We start from the raw sequence: 21,628 nt of genomic DNA on the forward strand, positions 1-21,628 counted from the left end.
GTATAAAATTAGTGAGCACAAATTCCAAACCATAACTAAAGACTGTGATCATTTGTAGCTTTAAATTCAATTCGTCATACATTTGCTACATTGTCAAGATGTAACTGGTTTACTCAACTTACATTGCATGTTTGGAAAAAATATGTGCAAATTGTTTTGCCTCTTGGAGGCATTATACTGCGTCTGTGTGTGTGTGAGTAGCGTGTTATACAGCTCACTGTTTTGTGTTTTTAAAACATATATTGTATTGCAGTACTCCATAAGTAATGAAAAGTAATCAAGTTTCATTATTTTAATCTAACAATACTACATTCTTTTTAACAGATAATTATTAACCATCAAAAAACATTTTTAAAATAACCCTCTCAACTCTGAAATAAATAAAACCAAAACTTACGTTCAGCCTGCACTTGCACAAAGTAACCCAGAGTCAGTGCCATGGTCTGGGAATCCAAACTGCTCAGCGTCTTAGCGGCTGTGGTTCCAGTGATGGGTGCTCCATTCATTTGTGCGTAATACGTCATCTCCGCTGAGTTCTTGGGACCAGGCAGCCGGCGCATGCTTACCATCTGAGAAAGGACAACAAAGGGAAAATCTTGCATTATTGTTTGTTATCTACAACATGGCCACACTGACAAAATCCACATCTTTGTTTTAATTAGATTGAACAAGTCAACATTCAAAATGGGTTTTCTGTTTTAGGATAGCAATACTTGAAGAAGTCTCAACTCAGGTGCTTTGCTGGAAGCTGCTATTTATTTTCATGAGAAGCGAGAGAAAATTGTACACCACTGAATTGTATAAGGCTGGCAGTTCGATTTTGTCAACAGGGCCGTGACATTTGCTGGATGGCCCTCTGTACGCATCTCCCTCTTTTGTCTTTGTCGTTACGTAGCTATAAAATCAATCATCTGTGACTTCCCATAAAAGCTTGAGTGTGTATAAAGCATAACACACCCAGGAGAAGACAATTCTTATCGTAATTTGCACAACATGCAGCTGACAAAATTTACAATGGACCTTTGAGGTCCATTTATCCACCAGCTTTGAAAGAGTGGCATAATTTCATCTAGCTGATTCACAATGTGGCAAACAAATTGGGCATCTACCTGATACATATATATATATATATATATATATATATATATATATATGTATATTTATGATGTACAGTATACTGCCAGTATTCTGACATACATTAATAATACAAATATTAACATAGTCATTACAACAAACATGGATCAAAATTTATTTACGGGGATGGGGGGGGTCCCCTTCTATCTATCTATAAAAAGCCCTTGCCAAGTAATTATGAGTAATCAGTAGAAATCTTTATTTTGTTCATTATACAATATAGTATTTGATGTAGCTATTACAAAATTAACTTGAATATCAATATCAGCACTCACCTGTACGGTGTAGCCCCCAACAGTTGTTGCACGCTTGGACCGAAAGGTTTGAGAGCCCTGCCGACCAGCTACATGGAAGAGCTCAGCCAGCCGCTGTTCCATCAAGCTGGCAAAGCTGTGGTAGTTGGCCTCCAGAGAAGACTTGTCCACATCCTGGATCACTGAGTGCACACGCACAAGGATAAGGCGTGGGTTTAGGGAATAAAGGCCACTCAAGAGGCACAGAAAAGGGATGAAAAGCTAAGCGACAACCATAGGAGCAAGGTAACAATAAGGAGGGGGACACTGATTTGGCGACAGAATATTTCCGTCAAAGCTGAATTGATGAAACGGTGAAAATCTATTTCACACAGATGCATAAACACAAAAGGACAAGCAAGCATGAGTGGATCAATCCAGTGCATCTTCAACTATATCCAACAAGAGTTAAGTCTATGTCCAGACACAAACACACTTCAGCATCATTCACACTGGGCTCTGATGTGATGTGAAGCGATCTTTCCCTCTGACCAACCTGTGAATTAAACATCAATAGCATTTTTGCTCAAATAGGGCACCTAAAGACACGCTGCGCACTGTAAAGTGTAAGCCAGCACGCAAGAAAGGCCTTGAGAGAGGTTGTTAGGACAAATCACTTTTTCACTCTGTCCCATTAGGTTATGCTGAGTAGGTTTGTATTTGGTTTTGCTCACATTGCGTGTTAAAATGGCATGAACTAGTGAGGTTGTGCTCGGCCCACATTCAAGCAAGCTGACATCTCACCCACAGCATCTGCTGAGGCTGACTACACCTTAAACACTTAAAGCCATATACAAGAAATGGCTATTCAAGGTACTGAATGTTTGACTTGTGTATGAAATACATGCACAAATATTTGGCTAATCCATTGAAAAATCAAGTTAAATAGTCCGGGCTGGACAGAATATCTGTCTTGTAAAACATTGTAACTGCAATGTACATTATTGTTATACTCACAAAAACGTTTTGAAACAAGTCTGGGAGAAGGGGCACTTACTGAACAAATAAAAACACAACCACACAGCCAAAACAAAATAAAGGACAACCACGATTAATGGAGTTATTGTCAGCATATTGACGGCTGTTGAATTTAAATTGTTTGTAGCGACCAGCTCTCGAGACACTTTGTGAATGGCAATTTTCTGTCTATATTTTAATGTTCACTTAGCAATGTTTGGGTAATTTCCTTGGTCTTTTTAAATGAAAAAGAAAACGTGTGTTTGTTGGTTTGTGAGAGTGAGAGCATGGGAGGAGAGAGAGAGAGAGAGAGAGAGAGAGAGAGAGAGAGAGAGAGAGAGAGAGAGAGAGAGAGAGAGAGAGAGAGAGAGAGAGAGAGAGATTATTTGATTTGGTTGAATATACAAATTGCAGAATTGCTTATCCCTGAAAAGAAATTGACAATATTGTATTGTGCTACAGTCTCCTGGTTCAAACTGAATTTTCATAGGAGTTCGAATGTGACAGAACTAAACCCAACTTAACCAACATACAAAATGAATGCAACTAAAGCAAGAAGGCATAAAACAGAAGGGAAAGCCAGTAGAGTGTGACATAAAAAAGTTGTATACAGCACAGTTTACCTGTTATAACCCAGTAGCTCCTGGTTGCAGTGGACGTGTTGAGATTGTGGTATTCAAGGGCTGAAGGAAAAGCAGACAGTTAAACAACGTCAAGTAATTCTTGATAATAAAACTTGAAACTGGATTGTGTGGAATTGAGTCCAAAGCTATAAACTACAGTCGGTTGCAATCTTCAAATCTTTACCTGAGTATTCCAGCAAGTTTTTGTACTGGGCTGAATGAGAGTAAATTCAGAAGTGGATCGGTATTTTTGAAAACAAAAACATCAGCATTTTATTCTGTTCTTTTTACTTTTGTGTTGGTGTAAATTCCCAATACAACTTTGAATTCAAACTCTCTGCTCAATTACACACATCCTTATGATAAAAAAGGAGAATTCAAAGATTCTTGATCTTATTTTTGCTGTGCCCATTCTGTTGCGTAACTGACAATACTTTCACTTCTGTGTTACTTTGTGTTGCTGTTTTGGTTTTGTCAGATTTTAGCCGAGAGGCGGTTGTACACCCTGAACGGATCATCAGCCAGCCAGTCGTATGCCCGGCACATAATGAACAAACATCATTTACATTTACACCTAAGGCAAATTTTGACTTCACTTAACCTAACTTGCATATTTTTAGAATGTGGAAGGACATACCCACAGAAAACCCATGCACAGGGAGACCATACAGATTTTTTTTTCTAAAATATTAATTTTACAAACATTAAATGTAAACTGAACAATAACAAGAATTACAATCAACAAATGTATTAAATGCGTATAAAAATTTATAATTTCCTTCTAAACCGCATCGTGTTTGTTTCCCACTTCATCTAACCCTGGCCTCTGTCAGTCTCGCTCCACAACTATTTCATCCTCTGCCTGTTTACTTATCACTCCATTCCATCTTTTGCATTCATTGCTTAAGTTTGTCACTTTCGCCCTTCAAACTATAAATCCATAAATCTATATTTTGCCTCCTGACACAGTGAGCACACTCTTAATTCAGTGAACTTGCCATCAGCTAGTTAAGCACGGTAAAGATCATTTGGTGATTTTGCCCGGATCTGCTTAACATGAGCAGTTTACAGTTGAAGTCGTTTATAATAAAAAAAATGGAACAATGTTTTGTAAGAATCTCTGGTCATTCTCATTCTTGGGAATCTTATAGTTCTATTACCATCATAATAAAATGAAAGTTGTGTATTGATGCTTGCAGTCCCTGTAGAAATTGCATGTGAGTTCTGAAATGCAAAACATATACTGAAATGCTTTGAAAGAATGTCAGAACTGTTTGAACCGGTCAACTAAGGAGGTAAATAGATAAAATATCTGAATTTATATTTTACTTCTTCCCGTATTTATGGTATTTTTTCTAACCACACATTGATAAAAATAAAATAAACATACTGTACATTCCACCAGGGACTATAACATACGTATCAGTCACAGTTCCATTCATTTCAATGGGAAACGTTACCTTGGTTTTACAACCAAACGTACGGAATGGATTAAATTTATGAACCAATAATTCACTGTAATGTACAGCTCTCTTTTGAATATCAGTCAAAACTGCAAAATGTGTTTCTGCAAAAAAAGAAAGCTAAGCCTCAGGTTTTTTTTTGTTTTTTTTGTTTTGTTTTTTTTTGTTTTTTTTACAGGCATATAACGGTATACAATCAAACGTAGCATTTTTCTGGAATTTGTACTTACAGCAGTGTGGTGAAGCAGTACTGCCAACAACAATGTAACAGGTATTTAATCATAAACTAGGTCATGAATCATTCACTGCCCTGCAGTGGACTCAGTGCCTCTCAGCAGGCATCCTCCATATGCAGAAAAAGGCTGTCTGAGCCCAGCAGCATCCCGGGAAAAAGAATGAGTAGAATACCAACTGTTATGTAATAAATATAAAATTTGCATAATTAAAGCAGTCTTGCATGGGTCCAGTGCTCTGCTACAAAAACAAGCAGAAGTTGCCTCATCTTTTTGGCCACTACATTTTAATAGATTGACTCGTGTAAGAGACCATTTAACCCCATGTTTCAACTCCAATAGTATCAGTACACTGCTAATAGTTACATATTTCTCAAATGGCAATTTCTCCTTCAAAGAATATGACTCTTCAAAGAATATCATTAGGTTTAGCGCATTTTCCCCCCTCAGGATTCAAGCGTTGCTCTTAACTTATGTTCTCCTTCGAAAGCATGTAGTTTGCCTAAACTCTGTAAGATCCTTTTTGACATATACAAATACATATAATATGATTATTCCACTAAATATACAGTGGAAGATAGAGGCTTGCACATCCGCCTCACAGTGAAATACGATTGGCTGGCATTTCAGTTTGGACTTTTTCCATAAGAAGTTCGAATTCCGAAGCTTTGTGCACAAATGATAGCTCAAATATTACCAGCTCATTTTGAGCCCTTACAGAGGGCCTCAAAGTTTTACAACATTGGCGTGACAGGAACCTAAGTGCTTACAGGGCCCTAATTCAACAATAAAATAGATTTTTTTAATTGATTTGGGACTTTCTTGTATGTATGTGGTAATCTGAATAATGACAATGCAGCATTGTGTGTTTACGTACGCTCAGCAATGACCAGAGGGGGGTAGAACAGAAAGTAGCCCACCAACTCAGCCGTGAGTTGGTTGAGGAGGCCGCTCGAAATGGTACCGTTGAGTTCGGTGTCCTGGTTCTTGACCACATACACCAGCGAGACAGATGGGGAGCCCGGTTCCTGGGCCACACTTTGGATCTGAAGGTCACCATACAAATTGTCATTATAAGGTATGTGACCTGCCATGAATGCACATTACTGACATTTTGTCTTAATCCAGCCACACACATAAACTGGTCTCAATGAGCCACTTTATAATTTACAGAGTGAAAGTGAAACATTGTACAGAATGTCTATGTTAGCTATAAAGATTGCATAACGGAGCTCCGGTCATACTTCCCCCTAAATGGAACCTTTGTGGTGAGTATAAGTCGCCCCCCCCCCAAACTATGAGAAAAAACGCGACTTATAGTCCGAAAAATACGGTAAGACAGATACTTGCGCACTCACATAGTGATTAAGGGAAACCGGCATCAACAAAACTGTACCATTGGAAAAAGTTCCAAATGATGTTTCACGACATCAAACATCTGATTTGCACGCTACATTCACGTCTGTGTGATATTAGGCTAAAACCATGCACTACCTCCACAGTGAGCTTGCTGTAGGTCTCGAGCACTTTGTCCTGAGCTTCGTCAAAGGCACTCTCCAGTCTCTGCTCAAGCATCTGGACGAAACTGCAAGAGTAGACGTTGTCTGTGGGGCCAACAAATCTCAAAACTGCAGAAAGAAGACGAGAAAGTGTTTGAGTATGTTGTATGGAAAATGTTATAATTTGGTGTGAACTTTTTCATGTTATGTAGTGAGACGCTGTTTCTTCGGCGTGTTAGAGTATGCGTGTTTGTGTGCACGTGCGTATAAAGAGGAGAAACCATAAGGCTTGAAACTGAAGCAGGAGAAAGACATCAGACATCCAATTTAAGTTTTTAATATGGATGAGAGTGCGGTATGAATGAAAGTGAATTAAAGTGTAGACTAAAGAGGTATGTGGTCAACAATACCAAGATTTTTAGAATCTTATAAGCAATGTATATTCCATTATACTAATCTAAATATCCATTCCAAGTATTTGGTCAAGAACAAAGTTTTTATTTTCTATAATGTTTCCCATGCATTCTACCAAAAATGGATTTCAAAATATAAAATATTTAAGCGGGTTCACAAAGAGATAGATAGATAGATAGATAGATAGATAGATAGATAGATAGATAGATAGATAGATAGATAGATAGATAGATAGATAGATAGATAGATAGATAGATAGATAGATAGATAGATAGATAGATAGATAGATAGATAGATAGATAGATGTGTACTAAAGAACAAGGTCACATGCAGCTAAAATATCTCGCCAAGTATCTCTTTGCTTGATATCCTGTTGTTAATCACACAGATTCTCTTTTTGATCCCCATCCCAGTAGATTCCATGCACAAGCTGCTGTTTGGCATGGACAAATGTGTTTTCTTAAGAAGCTGCTTGGTTAAATGGCCAATTTTACTTTGCTTTGAATCACGGGAGTTTTCATTGGATTTAGGGTATCAAAGACTGAAGGGGAACAGACACAATGAACAAATCCTATTTCTATCTCTGCTTTTCTCTTCCCCACTTCTCTCTCTTCTCTCTCTCTCTCTCTCTCTCTCTCTCTCTCTCTCTCTCTCTCTCTCTCTCTCTCTCTCTCTCTCTCTCTCGCACTTATATAAATCCATATAAATATGTATGCATATGTAAAATAGGTGTAAAATCACCTGTTTTCAGCTGCAGGTGAATACTTGGGGTGGGCAGCCATGTTGCCACAGGAATCAAAACTGCTTTAACCAATGGTGTGTGCTGCCTGATGTCAGACAGCAGCCTGTCAAAGCCATAAACACTAAGTGCTTCAACCACAATAGAGGAAATATAGACGGTTTTGACACCAGTCACATAATAAACCAGTGTCACGTTACGTGGGTTGCAGTCATCATGTTCCACCTGTAAAAAAAAAAAAAGCAAATGTTTTTACAATTTGCATAATGATCAAAAACTTTTCTTGTTCTGCATATTTTTCAGTTTGCACACCACAAACGTCATGATGAAAATTGTGATCCAAGCTATCAGCCAAAAGTTAATCAATCATTGCTTTTACTTTCTCATAATATTGGGAAGGTTTCGACTGCTATTTTAGCTTTTTTCATTTATTGGTATATTTAACACATTGATGTCTTGTGGTGTACACTGAATGTCAGTACTCTTGGCAGCACTTGAGGAATCCCTTAAAAGCCAAATTTCCTAGGGGGAGTTTGAAGCTCTCTCAACATTTATTGTTTCATAGTTTTTAACCATTGCTGATAAACATTCACCAGAATTGTTTCCAGTTTAAAAAGCAATTGTTCCCATTCCCATTAGTGTGTTCTCTATTCCCTGATTAGCAGTTTATGAACATGTTTAAAGAGAATAAACCCCTATTATGAGCTTCTGCATGTGTACACCGACATTTTTGGGAGCAGGTGGTTAAGCCACGAAAAATGGCATCCATCGTTCGTGCTTAATCAGTATATTCATTTTTAATCAAATAAGGTAACTTGAATTATCAAACTGAAAAAATAGATGAATAAGGGGAAAAAAACAATCACAAATAGTCAAACTCTACAGTGAAACTGCTCTGTGTAAAGAAAAGAAAATAATACAACAGGGGTCAAATTCTTTCTGTAAAATGCAATTATATTTACGAAGAAGGTCATTCAGCAAGTTCAAATGTGCTACTTGAGATTCTACTGTAAAATGTTTGGGGCCAACCTTTTTTTCACCAGCAATCACGTCAAAGTAATGAACATTTTTAATTGAAACTAGTGAACTTGTCAAACATGAAGGTAACAGTAAAACTTGTATTTGATTTTTTTTTTTTTCTGTCTGTCGACTAATGCAGCTGTCGGTACCCTCTCCCCTTTCTTTTTGTTTAACATGAACCGCCAGTAAAAAGTCACACATGGCTTTGAAATCACAGCTTTAATTGTAACGCCGATATCCCGCCTTTTGAGTGTGTTTCGGAAACATCGGGCCAATTGCCACATAGTGTTTTTAAGAGGTGTAATGTTAAGTATGGTGATTACTTTTGCCCTCGACACTGTTAGAGATTCCACAAATGTTGCCTTTACTTGTCTGTCTCATGCTGCAGGTCAGAGGAGACCTGCAGGCTGCAGCACTTTGGTTTGGCAGCTGGCCCTCAGCACTGCATGACAACTAATAGGTGGAGGAGGGGTGAGGAGAGGGCTTGTGTGCACCCCGATTCAGCCATGGGCACATTTCTCTCTCAACAACGCAAATACTGTGAATGCCCATCAGATATCAAAATAGTTTGAGGGGAATTGATTACATAGAGGCATATTTTTATTTTTTAATATTGATGATTAAAGAAAGCAAAAAAGCTCAGGCAGAAAGGGCAATTATCCCATCCATCCATCCATCCATCCATCCATCCATCCATCCATCCATCCATCCATCCATCCATCCATCCATCCATCCGACTGCTTACCTCTTTTTTTCTTAAATCTATGGACTTACTAGACAAAGATGTAGTTCTGGCGATTAACCTTCAGACGCAAGTGATTGACTTTCTAGTAGAAGTGAATATGTAAGACAGACTGACCTGTGCAAAAGCAGTAGAGTCATTCAGGGCTTTCTGCAGGGCGTGACTTAGTCCTTTCACTAGATTCTGTTTGAGGACAAGGTCGAGTCGGTTTTTCCGAACCTCAATGGACATAACTGTCAAAGAAGAAATTATTTTGTTATTATTTGCATAATTTGTTTTAACACAGTCTGTAGCCAAATTTGATCTTTAATATCTCAAAGTTAGGTTTGAGTGTGTTGAGTATGAAATGCCAACGTATTTTATGTACACTAGAAATTACAGTCACCAGCTTCAGTTTTTTTAATGTTCTGGGAAAATGTGTCCTTGTTTAGTGCATGTTTTAATTAATCTGAGTGCAGGTAATTACATCTTGGACCCATAATAGGTACACCAAGTCTGAGCAGCTGAAAGGGCATTGTACCTGTTTGTCATAACTTCATTATAATTTCTACCAGAAAATGGTTAAAACCTGTCTCCGTGGCGGATATTAATTGTTTGCCCACGGGGATACTAATCTAATCTGACTTTTGAAAGAACTATATATTCAAAATGGAGCAACATATAATCCACATCGAACATGATCTTACTTGAGCGTGTACTGTAGATGCAAGACATTATGTGAAGCTTAAATGATTATACAAAATTAAATTCAGCGGTAAAAAAACAAGTTCTTTACCTGTTTTGACCCAGTACTTCTCAGTGATGTTGCATGGTAAAGGACCTTCCTCTGTAATAGTGCTGATTGGCTGCTCTGGAGTTGTAGTTGCAAGTGGTGTAGTTTGGGCTGGGATCAACACTGTAGTTGGTGTAGTTGTTGGTGCAGTTGTTGCTAAGGTGGTAGTGGTGGTGGTGGCTTCGGTGGTGGTAGTAGTAGGGTAGGTGGTTGTGTCTGGAGTAGTAGTTGCAGGTGTGGTGGTAGTCATTACTGTGGTGGGTGGAGCAGATGTCGTAGTGGTTGGGGTTGTTGTAGTAGTTGTGGTAGTAGTGATGGTGGTAGTTGCAGGCTGAGTCATAACTTCTGTGGTTGCTTCCTGGCTCGATGATGGCTGAATGATTACAGCGTCGGTGATATTTGAGGAAACTTTTACAGTGACATCTGTGGTCACCGCTGGTGCTGTAACAGCAAGTGTGCTCACAGTAGAAACGGTCACTGAGGACTTTGTTGTTGTCAGGGTTTCCACCTGAACGCTATCGTCGGTCAAGTTGTTCAGGTTTGTGGCGAGTGAAGCCACGGTAGACACCAGAGGCGTATTCGCTCTCACAATGGTGCTTGAGGTGGTGGTGGTTGACAGAGTGCTTGTGGTGTTTTTTATAGCAGTTGCGTTATGAGGGGAAGTTCTGGTGCGCACCGGCATAGTGGTGTTCCATTGATGGGTGGAGAAAGGGCTGGTGACATTTGCTGGAAGTGTGATGTCATGGTCACCCACTGTGGACAAAAGAGACTCAGGAACCGTGGGGAGATCCCAAGCTGGCAAGCTACTCATTGACGCCTCTGTAGGCTGAACAGCATCTGCATCAAAAACAATTTAAAAAACTGCTTTATTTCAACATTTTTGAGATATCTCGTTTACAAGGAGCAAGTGTGCAATGCATAATGCAGCTTTGGTCCAGACCAGAAGGCAAACAAAGTACACATGTGCACAGAGCCTAAATTAACTGCCTAAGCTGGTGTGCATGTAAAAATCACGAGGATCAGTCCTGAGGCTTTATTATTATAAGGATGCGGGAAATGCACCAAGATTAGCATATTTTACCCTCATGGGAAAGAAGCAATGCCACTTGAATAAAATGTAGATGAAAACATATGCAGGATACTCTCATCGAAAAACAAATCAATCTCATATTTGAGCAAAAAGAGAAGATGGAGATGTGCTTATCACCATAAAACAAATTTTTGACACGATGAAATCCACTTTCAAATAGGAAGCCCCAGATGAATTGTAATGAGGCATTTTATCTCTGAACACAAAATGCATGCCAATGGAAGGAAAAGAAAATGTTGGGAGGACAAGAAGGTTCCCTGCAAGGTTGGTTTGCACTGTGACTATCTTTTGTGAACGCTGTTTGAATACAATTTGAGTCACTCAATGTCAAACAAAGTCAATCCAGTTTTCTTTTATACAAAATTATTCTGAACTGACAATCCTTTATCAGACTTGAAGTCCATTTTGACCTTACTGTTGGCTCATGGTGATACATGAGTACTGTCAGCTTTGTGACTCACTTTTTTCATTATGTCGGGTTACATTTAATAGCAGTACATCAACTTGATTATTTTTTTCAGTATTTAACAAAATAAGACAAGAAAATCATTCAATTCTCACAGTGATGAAAATGTTACAATTCCTCGACATAACCGCCATTCTTCACTTTGTGTGAATTCAATTTCATCATTTTCATCTCAACCCCCAAGCAAGTATAGGGCGACCTTCAGTGACATGCGAGAGGGGTCGGGGTGTCGCAGGAGACAAAAGGGGAGCTTAGTCAGATTGTGTGACATCCAATTTCCTAATTGAGCATGATGCCCAACTTAGATTGTTTTGTGCTTGTACATTAAAGCCTGCGAGCCTACCTGTACTAGTGTGGACTCAACGGGTGGCAACAAAGGAGCAATGGCTGAACTCAGAGGCGTAGCCAGGAATTTTTCCAGTAGGGGCGCACGCCCACAGGAAAAAAAATCGAACATCACCCACGCCGTTCGCTGATCGCTAAAACAACATCCGGGTCCGGGAGGCAAACGGTGAATGGATAACATCGCGCACATAGAATAGCGCAAGCACATTCGCGCAAGACCGAAAGAAAAAAACGGCATGAAAATGAAGAATCGAAAAAGCTCGATTTTTTTCAACCGGGGCGCAGGGAGTCCTAACCGGGGCGCCGCCCCGGCTCGCCCCGGCTTGGCTACGCCTCTGGCTGAACTAGTTCAAATAAAAAATGAAATGTTTCCAACACCGCAGATGCGTCATATGAAGCTGCACCATGTCATCATTTATCAATCAAGCAAGCGAGACTAATATGTTTCGGATAGTTTGATCTCGGCATAAGTCAGCACTCAAATGACAGCTGCTCTATTTGAAAGAATTTTAAAACTTACCAAGACTGGAGATGTTGTTACTGTCTGAAGAGCCGTTGCTGACATCAATAAGAGAGATGATTTCTGGCTTCACTGTCTGCACGTCTGAATGATTCATGGCTGGAGTAGAGGATAAAGATGTGGACGGGGAAGTTAAATTTGATGCTTTTGTTGTGGAGCTCAAAGAGGAGGAGACTTTGGAGGAGGAGGATGATGGAGAGGAGATTTTGGTCCAAGCAGCCTTAGACAGTAGTCCTAAAGGCTTTCTTTCTGCTGGTGGATCTGTTGTGTCGGCCACCATTGTGAGGACCGCCTGCCTTCCTCCATCCGCTTGCTTAAGCCAGGTAGGTGAGTCTCGGGGTGAGTTTGGCAGGCCTTCCACCTTTGTGTCTGCCCATTGAACTTCATCTGCTCTCATGATGCTTGTTTCTGGGAGGACCATGCTGTCTCCTCCGGCAGCCACTCTATGTTTTGATTCGTTCCACAGTGCTATTTTGGATGGTTGTCTTGGGTCAGTCTCTTCCATCACGTCTTCCTCCCCAGTCCTCTCGGTGGTTAAGATGGACACCGTGGGATCCGATAGTAAGTCACGATGGTCAGTCACATCTGCAAGAAATACAGAAATGAGGGCAAAGAAATTGTTATTTTCAAAGGTTTGAGATTAAAGTTAAGACTCAAGCACAATTTTCTTTTCATCATGTGGGATGAAAAATTATTTTTTAGTTTGAGTTCTTCGGGAATCTCAACAAGACAACTGCCCTTGAGCACAGACAATCACAATTAAGCAATACGTGTTCATGCAACTCTTTTCTCTCCACTGCGTAATACACATTCATGTCAAATTGCTTTGAAGCTCTGAAAAGCAACTCTGGAAAAAAATTAATAAGAATATCTAAACTAGGTCGCTTAGCTTTTGGAGGATAAAGCATGAGGAATTAATTTAGATGTTCCAGAACCGAATGTACCATGGTGAGGGAATAACACATAGATAGGCTACACGAGCAGTAGATGCATACACACTCACACAAACTCACACAAACAAACACACACCTAATTATGTACAGTAGATAGTAATCTGATATGTTGTTATGTTCATCCCGGTTTCATTTTCCTAGAAGCTGCAGAAGCGCACAAGCTGTGCTTCAAAAGAAAAATGTTGGTGTCATATACACCCTCCCAATGAAGCAAGCCGATCCTTTATATGGGACACAGACTAATTTGCAATGGTAACATTCTCAAAATGTCTTTTTTTTTTCCAATTAAATTGTAATTGATATTGAATTATAAGTACAACACATAAGGTTGGGAGGGGTCTTGGTAAACTGAGGTGTAGGAGAGGGGGATGGAGGGTTGACAAGATTTTTATTCAGGCTTGTCGAGTCTGCCAAAAGATCCAGCAGATACTGTTGTAGTGGAAACCAAAAATCTTTCTTCTTTTGTTGTTATTCAATTACAGAATGAATGTATACAAATATTTGTTTTTCTCAGAATCCTTGCAGTCCATTCATACATGGGACACAGGAAATGGCAAAGAATATGATCATTTTTATAATTACGCCCTTATGTGTGTGTGTGTATCCGTGTGTGTGTGCATGCGTGTGCATGCTTGCGTGTGTGTGTGTGCTGCCCTTCCCCACTGTCTGTACACCTGCTCCCGAGTGTGTCTCTCCTCACCTGCACCTTATTATCACTGCATATTTTACATCATGTCTCATCCTGTCCCCTCGCCATTTTTTGTAACTACTCATCATGTTCCAGCATTCCTTGTTTTACATCCAAGTGAGCTTTCAGCCTATTTTGATGATTAGCAATGTTGTTTGCCTCACGTTTTGGCTACCTCTGCCCATCCTCATTGATCATCCTTTTAATGTCATCCAACAGTGTCTTTGTTTTTAGCTGATTTTTGCTTCACATCTTGCATTTGGGTCCAAACTTTTATGCTGTTCCTGATATTCAAAATACCCGCGATTGTACTGCATAAATTATTCCCTCGTATGACATGCCGAGTTCTGTAATGTGGTGGCCAAGCATTCAGTGTGTATATAATGTACACATAAGTGAGTAAGTAATAAAATGAGTGTTCGGTAGATAATTTCTTTATCGTAACAGTCTTTGTTGGTAATAAATCGTAGTCTTTTGGAAATCCTGTTTGTTCCAGTTTAAATGATGCTACATGCATTTGAGAGATTAGCTGAGAGTGTGGTTTGCACTCTTGAACAATTTTTTCCAAATCTTCTCTGCCAAGAGCAAACTGCTTATTTTTCTGTTGGATGACCCAAGTTTGAAGAAACAAGACGTATTACGGGTAAGACATACAGCATATTTAATAGTTCGTTCATTTAGCAATCAGGAGGCGCATGAAAATCATACAAAGCCTGCCACCGCTTCCTCATGCCTGTCATCAGCCTGGTCACACACCGCTGTAGGATGGCATCCCATTTTTCAACCAACATTTGGCGCAAGTCAGTCAAAAGGCTTGTGATGACAACATTTACAATATTTCACAATTGTTGAATAGATTTAAGGTAAGGACTGCCTGCAGGTCATTTCTTCCTCTGCACTCCCAAATTCTAATCTTAAAAAAACAAAACTCTTTGTGCAAGTGTTGTCTGTGTAGGATAGCATTTGGTACCAGACGGTGGAGATATGGATTTACTACCGGCACCGATATTGCTGATAAGTCTTGTTTTTCCACCCCGCGCCCTGACACTGCCTCCACCACGAGTTGTTTCTCTATTATTGCAACAATCCGCATAGCGTCCTCCGTACCTCATCCACGTTTAGGCTCCAGTGCATATGTTTCTGAAACCATTGCAAACAAGCTTGACAGCATCGGGCAGTCCTTCTGGCAACACTCTTGGCAGCACTATGAGACCAAAACTTGACTGTGGCTTGACTGCAAATCAGTATTCAGCCGAGATGTTACAACATTTATACAAGTATCTGCTGCTTAGCCCACAAATGCCATGTTCCTCCCAAATTTGAGGAGAAATGACCAAATTTCCCAATAGTAAAAGATTTTTATGGCCATGAAGCTTGTTTGTTTGTTGAAATGAATGAATGACAGGATGAATGGAGTGATGAATGAAAACAGCAATGGATGCTTGGATGGAAAAAATGAGCCATATGCAAGAATGTTAGCGGCGGTTTCTCCCCCAACACTTCACCAACTGCTCCGCCTGAGAGTAACATATGTGGCCCCAGAGCCAACCTGTGACAAAACGCTAGGAAATGAAGAACCTCCACTGAGAACAAATATGGACAGGATGGATAGTTTCATGGATGAATGGGTTGTAAATCCACGTTAAGTGCGAGGCCTGACCTGCTTTATTTGTTGGACACTACATTAGGGGGGGGATAAAATATTGCTATTGCAATGTGTCATAATGTAATCCGGTACAATATTCATGAACTTGCATTACATTTGACATGGTTGCACTCTATAATTCCGTGCGTGTACGCTATTACACACTGTTTAACTACCAATGTGAATGAGTTGTACATCTTGACTGCTGCATTGTATCCAAATTTGTTTTTTCATCAGGAAGTGTGCAGTCGCTCAAACTAAGTACACTATTTTGATTAAATACATAAAGCGATACAACCCTAATGATTGAAAATCAAGGCATATATTAGTTACCACACATCAAGCTATGGTTATTTCACATTTTAAATTGTGATAATTGCAAAACAGAATATCAATGGAATGTTTTTCTGCCAATTAGTCATTCCATGTGCTCGTTCTGAAGTATGAGTACAACATACTGTAAAATTAATCTACATTTGTGGTATTATATCTATTTAATAATTTTGAACTTAATCAAATGTGGGTGATAATTCATTTCTACATATTAAACAAAATCTTTGGGTAGAAGCGTGTTTTTGTATTTAATTATTTTATTCCTTTTATGATTTAGTGAAGCTTATTTGTGGAAAAATATGGTGTGTATTGAAAAAGGTTTTTGTTTTTAGCTCCAAACACGCTCATAGGCGAAGTAGTAACAATATGACAACTGTAACCTGCACCACTGACTCCTGTGAAGCTTTACACCTTAGCAATGGCTACAGCATATTTCCTTGCCAGCTGACCTCATTGTCCATCTGTTGATGCCCGGTTGATGAATCTCTTTAAATGCCAATGCAACGCAGTAAATGTTTGCCAAGCTACTACAAGCTTCCTGTCCATTAATACTAACCCCTCCCAGGTTTCTTTAGTGATGTAATAACAAGGGCACTATTTTAGTTGACTGGTCCCCGTGAAAAAAAAAAAAAAACGGGCATTACTTTATTTTTGTGCCACCGCGCAAATTATTTTTTCTACTTTAGCGTGTTTGGGGTCGTCGCTCTCTGGAGGAGAATTGGTGTCAAGATGTTTGGCAACAAAGAGTACTCAAAATGCAAAGTACCCCAAAGATAAAGCATCTTTTCACAAACACTCTCTATGCTAAATGAGTGTACTGCAGCATTAATTTTCTTAGACTGCAATGCAGGGCCCAGTAAAGAACCTAAGAACTCCACATATATTTTAACATAATTAGATGTGTCTCAGTATCTGTAAAAACAAATCTTTCTAGGGCAGAACTGAGGGTCATCTCGTATTGCCTCGATGACACCAGAATCACTGCAACAGGAAAAACTAGAAACTATCCGAGAGTCGAATGAAATATCTGTTTTTGTAATATAACCTCGGAGCCTGAAAATCATTAATGTATGTATGTAAGACAATTATTGTGTTTGAGTCAGTTCTCCTGGTTTTAAAGCTTTGCAATCAATAAGATGTTTGGTTAGATATTATAGGAGAAAAGACTCATCACTCCTTACAAAGCAAAAATTCCAAACCTAAACCAAAACAAGCGCTGTGTCAATGTCTTCTTTTCCCAAGATAATAATACTTTAATCTACAGTTTCTACACCAATAGAGTAGTAATAGCAGAGCAAGATATGTTGATAACATTTCCCCGTTGTGAAGCTGAATGAGCTAACCAAAATATTAGAAACATCACTCAGTCACAGTAAAACTATAAAATGAAAACCCTGGCTCTCATATTTTTGTATTTAGCATTTTTACAGAATTTTAATAACATATAGTATGCACCAAATGTTGAAAAGTATGAAACATGTCCAATAGGAGGGATAAACAAAATGAAAATACAGAAAATACGACTGTTATTAGGGAGATCCATTTGTATTCATCCAATAATTAAGATAAACACACAAACAGACAGACTTGCACAGTCATGTGTCTTGCTTAGAGGCACTCAGTTGGTCAGCCAGTCGAGCAGCCAAAGCACAGATGCACGTCCACACGCACACACACATACACACACACAATTTGCATGTACAAGACACAAAAATGCTCAGACACCAGCAGAGTACCCTGTGAAAGATGACTACAAACTCACAATTAAAGACAAACACAACAACATCCAAACTATACGTGTCTGTTACCATTTCAATCGCAATACCTCGCTTGACTTGGAATAAGGAGGAGGAAGGAGGTATCGAGGAGGGTGTGGGTTTATCCGATTCTACTAGTACAGCAGGATCTTGGGGAAATTAGAATCCTCCTTAGAGACAGCTTTGAAGTGTATTTCAGACTGAGCAGGAAGCCAATTCTTTTTGTGCCACGTCACAGGACGCCATCCATCTTGTGTAATAGAACTCGAGACACTGGGACACTGCATTAATTAATAATCCCTCCTGTTTCTCCTTCATGCTGTTTTTTTATTGTCGCAGAAATCTCTTTTACTCTGAAATCACTCTGTCACTGTCTGTCCTATTGGATGTGTCAAGATTTTTGTCATAGGGAGATGCGCCTGAGTAGGTATTTTTCTTTTTGGGTGCCTCTGCCACAGTAGCAGGCAGCCACCTTATGTGGCACAATGCTGAGTTGCTGCAGCAGCACATACAAATTGAACGGCGCACTGCAGTGCAGGTGTGAAAGGTCCTTAAGTCAATCCAGCAACACAACAGGAGTGTTGCTTTCATAAAATCTTGGTGTCCAGTCTACCAAAATAAAGCCCCTAAGGCGTCTGTCAGAAAAAACGATGCATCATCTTAGAACCTGATTGGAAAACTTCCATGAGTTTGACCTTTTTATTCAGAAGTTTTACACTTTCTGTACAACACATGCAGCAAAGACATGACGGTTAAGTATAAGATGGTGAAAATGCATGGCCAATGTTGAGTGATAAGGGGACATAACGCTCCACTCTTCAATGTGGGAATGAAATGTTTTATTTTGAACTTTGTCCTCTCTTGTTTTACTCATGTTGCAGAAGGAAACGGGTAAAGGTCAAATTTTTGTCTTTGTTAGCCAGTGCGCTCATCTGCCTCTGAAAACCATCCCTCAACATACTATGGAGAAATGCCGCATTGTCTTCTGCACTGTTTAATATTTAAACAGTGATCGACAGCTTTATTATCATGTGATTCCATTTTTGTACTCTGCTCTACTTTCCGTATGCATGCAATTACTGTTGATAAGGTTCATGATTAAAAATCAATTGTGTGCAGTCTTACGTATGTCATTACAGACCAACGCTAAATCAAATATAGCACTTCTGTGATGTCATGCTACAATGACAATGAGTTGGCGTGTTAATACAGCACTTTGCATGATTAAGGATTATGAATTTGATTAAGTACTTTCCAATCTTTTCACCCACCAAGTGCAAATTATTTTGTATTCTCACACAACACCAGAGCCACCATGTGTTTCAATCCATTCAGCCTGGAACAATTACATGCGCACACACACCCACATGCTCGTTCACACACACAAACACACACTCTCACACACACACACGTACACACAATTGAGGGGGTGGGGTGCACTTCTATCAATATCTGTATTACTATCAATCGCTGCAAACAGAAACCTGTTTTTTCTCTTAACTTTGTAACCAAAAACTGCATAAAACAAAGGAGAATTTACAACAGTAAATTCTCTTTCTTTTTATGCTGTTATTTTTGTTTGTTTGTTTGTTCGTTTGTTTTTAAATCTTTCAAATCAAAACTATTAGTGTTTTATTTATATATATTTAAAAGAACAAAATATATATGTACAAATTTCTCATATGCTTTTTATAAGAAAATAAGATCCTATAGTACAAAAACTAAAGACCTAAAACCTAAGACCAGTTTTGAATTCTGCACCCCCCCAAAAATTGTGAAAACCTAACTCAACAGAAATTGTGTTCCCCAGTGATGTATGTCTCAAAAAGTATCACTACCTGAATTGGTATCAAAGAATTGTGCCAAAAAAGGAATTGGTATGGAATCAAAATTCCCCATCACTTCTAGTCAGATAGGATTTGGAATTTTTTTTAAAAAGGCAACTAAAATGTGTAGTAGGAAGTGAAGGGATGGAGCTCTGGTAAGTTTGAATAAATGGGCTGTGAGAACTGCAAGGTGGTTCGCACATTGAAAAAAAAAAGTTGCTAAAGATGGATCTATTTTTAAAGGAGAACTGGCAGTAATAACTATGACGAAAAGCAGCATCGATTGGCTTTCACCTCCCGTTACTAGTGTATGACTTTTATTTCAGCAACAAGTAAACTGGAGGAACAAAAAAATTACGTGAGCTTTCTCTGTTTCCCAGGCAAATCTCTACAATGGGAATTTATCCAGCAAATGAATTGATGAATGCTTTAGAAAGACTTATGCTGGCTAATTGGCAGCATTCAGTATGGTGTGAGGGTAAAACTCTGCTGGGCCAAGATCTCCCTGCCTGTTCTCCACCTAATTGCTGTTGTTTTCACATTTTCTAATTCAGCTGGAGCATTCTACTTACAAGCCAAGCTGTCTTTCATGTTGATGCTGTAGAAGTGATCCTGCCAGCTCTCTGAGAGAAATGCTGCAGTTTCTTTGCAAAAACATCATTGAGCCCAAAGGGGTAGAAGAAGGAAGTTTATGGCTATGGAGTCCTGGCAACTTATTGTTGCAGGTCTACTAGCCTGCCTTGTAACTTTTGTCAAGATATTTCCCCCACGTGCATAGTTTATCAGTTGCAGGAAAATTTGTGAGCCTCTGTCACTCTGAGTGATCTGGTTCTCTGTGTCGTGTGAAACACAAACAGCAGAGTGTCAGTTAAATTTCTCCCTGAGGAAGAATACATGACAAATTGAATCCTATTTTATTCCCCTCAAGTCCGCGGAGCCTTTGTTTTGTCATATTGTTTGCCCCATAGTCACGTTTTGGTTTACCGTCACCTCCATCATGAGTGTTAGGAGATGAATTTAAGTTGTCATGATGTAATTCTCCAGTTAAATGAACAATATGATTGCTTTATTAGCCACGAGTAAAGAAAAGCCACTTTGTAAATGACAATATACATGATATTCAAAGACCTACCCTGCCCCGTCCGCTACAGTAGTCTTTGTCATATGGATGGGATGGGAAAAGAGCTCTTCATCTGAGATAATCTTACTGAGATGAATTCAACACTGATATTTCAACTAATATGTCAGATTTTGAGTGAAGTGTTATGGCCTAATCTTGAATTCTGGAACGGCACGTGTCAAATAGAAGTGAAAAACTATGATTTGCTTGTCCCAAAATAAGAGTTGCTGCTTTTAGGAGTTCTCTGCTTGCAGTGAATATCATGACGATGTCATTTGTTTTATTGATTTGATTCTATTTTCTTCTGTGCTTAGGGTGAATTGGAGTGGCACACACTTTGGGAGATTAAGTTGTGCCTTGTTTTGGGAGCACAGATCTGTCACTTGAATCAACTTCAGTAGAGTTTTCTAGATTTTAAAGTTGCAAAGTAACAAAATAGTTTCACCTCATAAGTGGAGGATGTGTTCATTTTGTGTAATGGGTCTAAACAGTGCCCTGTGATTGACTGGTGACCAGTGAATGGTGCCTTTTATTTGAAGTCAGAGGTGATAGGATCTAGCTATATTTGAATCTGCACAGTATCGGGAACATATAAAATGGTTGGATATGTGTCGATAAATGTGATATATTCCACGAGTCACAACAGCTTACTCCCAAAATATTTTGGTGCTTACTAAACCGACTTACTTTCATTTTATATTTCTCAGTCAGGGTCACAAGAGAGCTGGAATCTATCCTGGCTGACAAACTGCAAACTGTTGGAGTGGCCTTGGTGTGGAAAATAGGACAATGGCAAACATTCCATCATGAAGCCTTGATAGACATAATTTAATAAAGTAAAAAAAAAAAATTCTTCTTTTATATCTGCCATCTTTTGTGCTGACAACCTCAAAGACAAATGAAGTCTAATTATTGGTACGTGTCTTATATGCGTGTTCACCATTTGGGTGCAATGCAAATGTAAATTATTTGAACTTCACACCCTTCTCCCAGAAT

The 21,628-nt window shown here is 39.1% G+C and overlaps 1 protein-coding gene across 3 annotated transcripts in view; it reads right to left on the bottom strand.

Moving 5' to 3' along the window:
• The window catches only part of kiaa1549la (KIAA1549-like a), a 62,826-nt gene that overhangs the window by 25,690 nt on the left and 15,508 nt on the right, over positions 1-21,628 (bottom strand). For all 3 annotated transcript variants that reach the window (XM_037254547.1, XM_037254545.1, XM_037254544.1), the window contains exons 2-10: positions 12,311-12,895; positions 9,893-10,726; positions 9,235-9,350; positions 7,358-7,580; positions 6,198-6,331; positions 5,581-5,749; positions 3,008-3,067; positions 1,410-1,570; positions 398-569 (exon numbers count right to left, since the gene is read on the bottom strand). In XM_037254547.1, coding sequence (XP_037110442.1) covers positions 398-569; positions 1,410-1,570; positions 3,008-3,067; positions 5,581-5,749; positions 6,198-6,331; positions 7,358-7,580; positions 9,235-9,350; positions 9,893-10,726; positions 12,311-12,895 — 2,454 coding nt within the window. The remainder of the gene's footprint in view (positions 1-397; positions 570-1,409; positions 1,571-3,007; positions 3,068-5,580; positions 5,750-6,197; positions 6,332-7,357; positions 7,581-9,234; positions 9,351-9,892; positions 10,727-12,310; positions 12,896-21,628) is intronic.

The sequence above is a fragment of the Syngnathus acus genome, chromosome 6 (assembly GCF_901709675.1).
Source record: "Syngnathus acus chromosome 6, fSynAcu1.2, whole genome shotgun sequence".
Classification (NCBI taxonomy): domain Eukaryota; kingdom Metazoa; phylum Chordata; class Actinopteri; order Syngnathiformes; family Syngnathidae; genus Syngnathus; species Syngnathus acus.